Source organism: Paralichthys olivaceus, chromosome 8, assembly GCF_024713975.1.
Source record: "Paralichthys olivaceus isolate ysfri-2021 chromosome 8, ASM2471397v2, whole genome shotgun sequence".
Classification (NCBI taxonomy): Eukaryota; Metazoa; Chordata; class Actinopteri; order Pleuronectiformes; family Paralichthyidae; genus Paralichthys; species Paralichthys olivaceus.
Window position 1 is genome coordinate 17,525,039 of NC_091100.1, and position 9,450 is coordinate 17,534,488.

General features: G+C 36.5%; 1 protein-coding gene across 1 annotated transcript; it reads left to right on the top strand.

Annotated features, from left to right (window-relative positions):
- The first annotated feature begins 3,697 nt into the window (after window positions 1-3,697).
- LOC109627491 (ependymin-like) lies at window positions 3,698-8,216 on the top strand. The gene is made up of 6 exons (XM_020084020.2): window positions 3,698-3,788; window positions 4,573-4,607; window positions 4,697-4,828; window positions 6,007-6,190; window positions 6,785-6,872; window positions 7,784-8,216. The coding sequence occupies exons 1-6, from the start codon at window positions 3,713-3,715 to the stop codon at window positions 7,932-7,934; spliced, it is 666 nt and encodes a 221-aa protein (XP_019939579.1). The 5' UTR covers window positions 3,698-3,712; the 3' UTR covers window positions 7,935-8,216.
- The last annotated feature ends 1,234 nt before the right edge of the window (window positions 8,217-9,450 follow it).

A 9,450-nucleotide genomic window follows, 5' to 3' on the forward strand; every position in this document is an offset into this window, starting at 1 on the left:
TCATTTTGAGAAATGAAAGCTGGTATGAAATCTCTTTTACTGTGGAACCACATGTTCACATTCACAGTATTCCTGGAAATGTAAAATACAGTCATTTCCTTGATGACCTAGTTCTGGAGAGTTTGTTGTTGTAGATGATGGTTATCCTCGTTACTTCTTGTTCAGAAACAACCATGTTTTGGTAAAATATCTCTAAAGCAGGTCCAATAAAACAAAATAAAATTCTGCCACAAGGTCAAAAAAACCCCAATTTTACTGAACAGTATACTGCACATCAGATAATACTTAATGTATGACATATATTGATAGAACACAATTGCTGTGATTGATATACAAAACATATTTGTTTATTCCATTATGCGCTAGTGGACACAGTCAGTTGGCAACATAGAAATTAGGTAAAAAGGTTGAGATACAGAGTAGACAAACTGAAGGGAACGTCGACAACAGCCAATGGCCGGAGCTATTGTCTGTCTATACATCCCTTTTCCGAGAACGTTATGTCTCAAGAACTCCTTGAGGTATTGCAATTTCTTCAAATTTGGAACAAATATTCAGTTTGACTCAAAGTTGAACTGAATACATTTTGGTCAGAGTGACCTCACAAAGCACATTTTGTCTTGTGAATGTAAAATCTCTGGGACGCCATCAAGGAATCATTTCACATCTGGCACAAGCATTCACAATGACTCAAGGGTAAACAGATTAGATTATCGTAGCCAATGGTCAAGGTCACAGTGGCTTTGGAGAGAAAAAACTCCTTTTTAAGAAACATCGTGCAGAACCAGAGTCAGTGTGGGCGCCTGTCTGCCCTGAATGTTTGGGATGAGAGGGGAGAAATGGGGGAGAGAAGAGAGAGTGGGTTTGGAGGTAGAGAGAGGGGGAGAGAGAGAGAGAGACCAGGAACAGTCATCAGTCATAGTTCAGGTGATTTTTCAGTGTGCATTGGACCGACATCCTGACGTTCAGCCATGTCACCAATAAAATAATGTTTGTTTTCATTGGATCAAAAGTCATAACTTCCAACCTATTGAGCATCTGATGTGGGACTTCCTGTGTTCTGTTAATAAACTGCAATAAATGATCAGATAAAGAGCTGCACCTGACTCTGAGCTCACAGCTTTTATGAACATTATCTTCTTCCACTGCTTGTTTCCATTAGAAAAGATTTAACCTCTGTAGTGTAATTAAAGACAAATGGAAAGTATTAAAGTACTCAGCCAAAAAAGGGTCCAAATATAAATGTTGACATCAGTCAGTACGAATTGAACGTGACCTAGAGATTTACCATTTGTTTACACCATTAATATTTGTGGTAATGAAGTCTGATGTCCAAACCTGAACAAGAAAAATTGTATGTATATACATTCAACAGTCAAACAACTTTAATTAGAGTTTTAGACTTAGAGTCAAGTTTTGTGAATGTTCAATGCACATTTTTCTTGTTATCTCCTTTGTTGGTTTGTTGGAAAGATGACACTAGAACACTGTGTATAATAACAGAAATGTGGTGGAAGGATGTGGTACGTCCCACATCAGATGCTCAATAGGTTGGAAGTTATGACTTTTGATCCAATGAAAAATAAAATTATTGTATTGGTGACATGGATGAACGTCAGGATGTTGGTCCAATGCACACTGAAAAATCACCTGAACTATGACTGATGACTGTTCCTGGTCTCTCTCTCTCTCTCTCTCTCCCTCTCTCTACCTCCAAACCCACTCTCTCTTCTCTCCCCCATTTCTCCCCTCTCATCCCAAACATTCAGGGCAGACAGGCGCTCACACTGACTCTGGTTCTGCGCGTACCACAGAAGACCATATACGTTATTGGTGTGGTTCAAGGAATTTTTTTTTGATAATTTTCTTTTCCATTGTGAGACATTTTCACTGATTTCCCAGGGAACATTCATGGGTCTTGAAGAAAAGATTAGCCATATTCAGGGAACTGAAATCTATGCATGGATGTAACTTGGTGCAGCTTGTTTGGTGGAGATGTGTGCCATTTTAGTTAAAGTTGGTAAAATTATTATTTTTTCATTTTGTCATGTCGTTGGTCGCTCTGCTATTGATTATGCACAGTCCATTTAATCATCTATTTGTCTGTGAAAATTGTTTTCTCTCTGTGAATCAAACAAAAAGTTTGCATTTTCACAATTTAAACTTAATACATTAGTTATTATTATTATTATTATTATATTAGTTTAAAAAGTGCATCAAGGTTTATACCGGAAGAAGCTTCTCCTCCACAGTCACTACACGTCAGCTCCACTTCACAGCTTTATTCATGTATTTCAAAAGAAAAATGTTTAACACATTAAAACATCACAAGGAAAATACTGAGATTTTTATAGGAACAATTTGTGTTTTCTCTGAATTGAAATTCATCCAGAAATCAAACTGTGACAGATCATCTTAGTTAGTCTGATCGGATTTCATGACTGAATATGAAAGATTCACACAAATAACATCAAGAACATTTGAATAAATTCCTTAAATTTCGACATACACATGAAGCAATTTGAAGTCACGGCTTGTTTCTTTAATCCGTCTTGACTATATGATGAATAAAGTGTATACTATCACTATTATTGACTCGACTGAGGTGGAGGTCGACTGTATCTCAGTGACTCTCTGAACCTGCAGATAAGGATGGTGCACCTGACGATGACACCATTTTTATTTAATTACATTTACAACTTTCACATGATCCATGATATTCATGACATCTGCACAAACCCTGCACACACCGTCAATTTTTATCAGTGGACGCAGACTCCAGAGAAATGTCAGGGAACAAATCTGCTCTGTTCACACTCTCAATACTTCGAAAATTCAAGCTCTCAGCTAATTTAAGAAAGAATTTCCACAGTAGTACCAGGTTAAGTAACCTCCTCACAAGTTCACATGCACTCTTTCTCTGAAGGCTTAGAAAAAAGCACATGGATGTCTTGGTAAGGCATGGGACTGTTAACAGCTGTGTTAACAGTCCCATGAGGCAGCTTGAACACAGCTGCCTCATGGGACTGTTAACACATGAGGGGTAAACACCATGATCTGTTGATGTGAAGACCCTGCATACAATGATATTTGGTGCATTTTAAAACAAACATATCAATTAATTAGAAAGAACAAACAATACAACAAAAAATTTAGAATGAAAATATATATGACACTTTAAAGTATAGACCTAAAACTGTAAAATGGAATTAAATAACAATCAGCTAATTGTGCTTTGGTGCTGAATCTGTAGGTGTGAATGACATTAACTGAAGCAAACCTTCATATAGAATAATGCTATATGCAAAGCAAATCAATTAAATGTTCATAAGATATTTCCATATAATAATTTACATTCTTTATAATTACTAAGAAGAACAAAACAAAGGCTAATAGAAAATAAGCTTTATACCATAGACTGTATATAAAGAGCTTTATACACAGCGTCTAAAAATGCACTTGTTCAGGCTGAAGGGCAAACACAATATATTTCCATAAAATCTGATGAGCTTAAACATAAAAACTAGCATGTGATGCATTACTTAATCTTATCAATGGTCTTATGTCACACCAACCTCTACATGAGGATGGTTCAATATTTGGTAGTTCCCCCCCCCCCCCCCCCCCCCTCACTGGGAGGGGCAGCTGTGAGCAGGTATATATGCAGAGCGCTCCCAGCTTCTCCTCCTGTAGACTCCTACACCTCCTCATCATGAACTTCATCAGCGTGCTGTCCTGCCTCAGCCTGCTGCTAGCAGCTGCCGTCGCCCAAGATCCAAAACCCTGTGGTGAGTATAAGGGAAATCCAGTGTGTAGTTTCACGTCATATCATCACCTTGTGTGAAACCGAATTAAAAAAGAGTAAATTGAAAAGTTTGACTGTTACTGCAGAAATGTGTCCATAAGAGAGAAACAAAGTGGCTAAAAGAGAGGGGGGATGTGTCTGTGCAGATTCATGGTGTTTACTTCTCCTGAACTATACTGAAATTCATAACATCAACATAACAACAACATACAGTTCTTTTCTCTGTGTAGGAATTAACGATTGTAGATTTTACAGGTAAGTGTTGATTTGGAATTTAAAGGAAAATCTACATCTGTTCCAATTACTCAATTTTTACATCACTGAAATAAGAAGAGACTCAGCCAAGAAGGCGAAACTTTGCTACAGCAGTAAACACAATACAGTCAGACAATACAGCTGTCATACACTACATACACAACTCAGGTAAACTCTTTCAAACTGATTTCAATAAAAATGTAAACGTATCCACAGTGATCATACTTTCTCCATCTTTTAAAATAGACCTGAATTCCCCAATAGTAACCAGACAATTTCAGATCCTTCTGTAGATTAAACAAAGAGAAACTCTGGGGACCGGCATTTAAAGCATATCGTGACAGCACAGGCCATGTTGATTTTGTGTTTTATGAGCCTGAAGTTGGAATTTAAGGTAAACTAATTCAAGGTGTATGGCAAGAAGTTGATAGATATTTTATTAAATCTTTTCTTGTATTAAATATCCAACATAACTGATTTTTTTAATAAATCAGTGATTTCCTCTTCCGCAGTTTCTCCACCGCTGATGAGTGGAGGCTTCTCTGTGGTGAGTCACTGACCTGTCTCACTTCTGGGTTGAACCATGTATCTATCGTCTCTCTCTTCACTCTTCTACTCTTCGTCTCTATTTTTCAGATGACTGGCAACGGCCTCATGTCAACAGGAATAATCAGCTTAGATGGATTTGGTCAGAGGATGCGGGTTAAAACCTATGTGATGAACGGGAATCAGACCTCTGGTTTGGACCAGCTCATGCTTTTCAACCAGGTATTTCATCCTGAATAAATGACGCACTCAGAGGACTTTGTCACAGGTGTTTTTCCACCTCAGCTGTGAGACTGACAGAAAAATCTAATCTGTTACCAAAACTTAACTAGTACATATATATGTCCCGTGAGCTGAGAATCGCCTTCCGCATTTCCCAGCATTCCCTCTTTCATTTTCTGCTTCTGGAATACAGTCCCATGACCACAAATGATGGTCTCTACTCTAATCTTAGCTCATTAGCAGTGCACACACTGATGCCAATGTGGTGCTACACACTAAACAATTTTGTGCAAAGTAGTTTTTGAGGTTGACTATAATTATTTTGTACATTGTTTACCAGCACATCAAATGTAAAGAAAATGATACCGAGGCATGGCTTCAACTAACTAGTAGTAGTAGTACTTTAGTATCAATATAGCTACTGAATTATTTACTTTAAGATAAACAAAAAGTGAAATGTGCCCCATGTAATGTTATATTCAAATCACTTGTTTTGTGTGACCAACAATATAAAGCCCAATATTAATAACTTTGCATTGAAATGAGAGAAAAGTTGTTAATTCTGACATTCAAATCAAGCAATTCAATAATTTATTATCAATATTGTTTTCTGTGAATTTACTCCCTTGATTACTCCTCCAGTTCTTCCAGAACAAACATACAACAAATATCAAAAACAGAAAATGTTACAACTCCTTCTATGCTCTGATTAGCTTAGCTTTACATAATGAAACTTAATGTCATGCAGTGTGACATAGCATAGCATAACATAGCACACTTTTACATTACAAAGTATAGCATAGCATTAGAAAACATAACATACCAAACTAAATTAAAGCTTTTTCATCTCTAAATATCCCCAATTCATCTCAAAGTATGACAATAATACTGATTATAATTAATTCTGCATTCAATCTATAAATGTCCGTTAAAAATAACAAATACATAAATGGTGACAATAAATGAAAACTACTACAACCACTAACAGATTCCTGCAGAAGCTTTGTTCAGTGTTCAGCAAATTAAGCACAATGAAGACAATAGAATATTAATAACAAAAAAGTAAACATGAAGAGTAAAAGCGTTACTGTTGATTGACACATTCAACTTTGTTTTTATCCAGCAAGCAACAATGATGGGAAGATCTGAGCAATCATTTTCCCTCTTTATTCTTTCAGAAAATCTATTATGAGATCAACTGGAGCAAAATGTCATGCAAGAAGATGATGCTGGATACAGCCTTCGTTCCCATGCAAGTGCCCTCTGATGCTCAACTCATGGGTCAGATATTCCTGGGCTCCTCCTCTTCCTGGGGAATGGGTGTGCTAGTCAACACCTGGTATGGAAACCTGCCAAACAACGGTAAGAGGGTCCATTGAACCCTAGATGAAGAAATCTGTCTCTGTTTTGACATTTCTGAAGTGTTGGTGCTGTTGGACTGTTCTGTCCCTGATGCTGAAGCTCTGCAGTACCAGCTCCCAAACTCAGTCATGACTTGTACCAGCTGAGATCAGAAATGTTACATCTGTTACTGCTTTTGCTGAGGGAGCTTCAGGAAAGCCTGCTGACAATTAGTAAATTGGTTTGGCTGCTCATTGAATAACAATTTCTCATGTCCTTAGTAACGGAGCAAATAATGCCAATAACTTCCACTTCTGCTGAATAATTAGTAAACATTTAGTGAGTTGAAACTTCTTTTTCCATGTTGGTTGCCCAACATCAGCTCATGACATTAAACTAAATTCTAATATAAGAGACACAAAACCCTGAATTTATGAAATCAAACAAAAACTTTGTGAACTAGTTTATGTAAGAAAGGGCTAAACATGTTTTGAACAATACATGTTTTATAATATTCTTGTGAAGCTTAGTGTGCATGCTAAGAAAAGAGCAAATTCATGTATATAGGAATAAAGATAAATTGCATCACATGTAACTTCTGCTTCTTGCCCTCAGGCATGTATTCCACTGTCTTCTCTGAGATTGGCTGCATCCCAATTTTCTACAACGCCTACACACCAGCATCTGGATGGAACACCATCAGGTGAGAACGTCCACTGACAAACCACAGGAGCGAATACTTAACATCACCAGTCAACACAATGCTAATGTTCATATTGACACTTTTCTGTCATGACCTTTGACACTCACCCTTTAGCAGCATTCCTTAAAAAGCTAAATATTAAATTCGAAACTGTCAAAATATTACATATACTGAATTATTATCATACATAATATAAAAACAAGTCAATGTATTTACAGAGCAAATTTTGCAGTGAAACAATAAAAGCAGAACAGACATATTAAACCGAGAATAAATGAATAGTAAAAACAGAGACCAGCCATGTCCTCCAAGACAACATGAGTTATGGTCAATTTCCTGCTCACAAATGCAATTAAAACAATGGTGGTCATGATTTCTCCTATTCATAATAATAATAATTTAATATATTATGTTTCTCATTTTTCAGTATACTGAAATATGTGTAATCAGAATCCCCAAAAATTATTACTGTTTTTCACAAAATGATATTTTTTTGTGAGAGGAAAATGTCTGATGGATTTAAATCTATTATATGTTTTATATATATATATATATATATAAACAAGCTGTTTACTGAAGCTTCGTTTTGCAGCCTGATGTATTTGCTTTTTTTTTTTACGTGGAACCTCAACAACAAATTAAAATAAAGTTCTAATGGGTCAAACAAACTGTGTGAGTTTGTAATGTTGGACCCAGTCATTTTGATTGAAGAACAACATGTACACAGACATAAAAACAACAATTTTCAAAATTTCAACATGATAAACATTTTGCTGTTTGCAGTCTGTGATCCAGAAATGTTCTTTTGTTGTTCGATCTGAGACTTTGAACATGAAACTTGAAATCTGTGGCATTGGCGACCTCAAACACCACTCAGTCATCTGTCTCACAAAGTTAAATTCTTCTTTCAGCACCTTCAACTGGGTCTTGGGCAACACAAATCCCATGGAGTACATCCCACCTTTCTTCTGTGCCAGGTCTAAACTGGAGGAGACAGAGACACCACATACGTTCTTCACTGCCTTGGGGTCTCTGGCCATGAAAACCAAGAACGAGGAGTAAAGATATAGAGCATCTCACCATGAAAAATCAGCAATACTGCTCCTAGAGCTAAACTTATTCTAAATGATCCAGTAATCATCAAAGAATGATTACTGCAAATTGTATTGACATGATTTAAAAGGTTGCTTGAGCCTGCTCAGCTGCTTTATAGCCACGTGTTGAACACCTAGTCATATGTCTATTACACTCTACATATGTCCTCACTCAGAGAGAACTGAGTGAGGGAGACTTTTCAGAATCAACTAATGAAACTTGATCTCCTCAATAAAATCTATAAAAGCATTGAATGGTCCTGAAGTCTGTGGCGTTTGGATGAATGAATGAATACGTCTGCAGAAATAACAGGAAAAACAACTACAACATAGAACATAAAGAACTAGAAAAGCACTCGAATGCACCTCCACCAAGGCCAAAAACTCTCCTTAAATTCAATTCAGCTGCATCAATCAGTTCTCTTAAATGTCCCTGATTCTTTTTATGAGATCCATGAATTGTTCTGTGGTGAATAAATATGAAGCATGATGGATGCATGGCTCTTTGTGTGTCTCTACGGCAAACTGCATTACCACAGGATACATGTTGAAGTCACACAAAACAGAAAAAAAGATGGATAGTTTGATTGATGGATGGATAGATGGATAGATGGATAGATGGATAGATGGATGGATCATCTATGATAGATGGATAGATGATGGATGAATAGATGATAGATGGATTGATGGAAAGATGGATAATAGATGGATAGATGGGTAGATGGATAGATGGATAGATGGATAAATAGATGCATAAATGGATGGATGGATGGATGGATAGATACTGCATTTGAACGGCTCATTGTAAAATGACTGTAAATATGTACCATACATCTGCTCATTGCTCATCAATGTGCTGCTTTGTAATTTAAATGGCTGTTTGTGTCTGTTTAAATCCTCCTGCGGTCAACTGCAGTACTATTTGTCCTACAGCAGATGGCGGCAGCACAACTCTTACTTCATCAGTTCCCACTTTGATTTATGCCTCGATCAAAACTTGTCCTAAATTTTAAATAATTCTGGAAACAATTTACTTAATAAATCAGCTACTTGAGTAAACTACACAGCAATGCCTTTTAAAATCAACCACATTCTTGTATGTATATATAAAAGTAATATTGGTTTATGATATGCAAAAAATCAGTAGTTTTAGGGATAGAAGAGGACATTTTGATGTATAGGGAGTTGTGTAAAATACATCTTAAATATAGGACTTATGGTATTTATTATATCATATATGAACTTTAATGTATGAATATTTCCTTACTAAAGGTCATTAGATGCACCTGAAAGCTCAGGATGAATTACAAAGAAGGTTTTCTTTGTTAAGTAATGTTTTGTTCATGTAGTTGCATGCCCCGCCCAGGATTTGCTCATGTGTGTCATCACATCATTATATGATTACAGCTATGTTACACTGTGTTCTCAGTCATTCAACAGTTCAACGGTTTAAACACTGTCCATGATTCATAAGACAACAAACA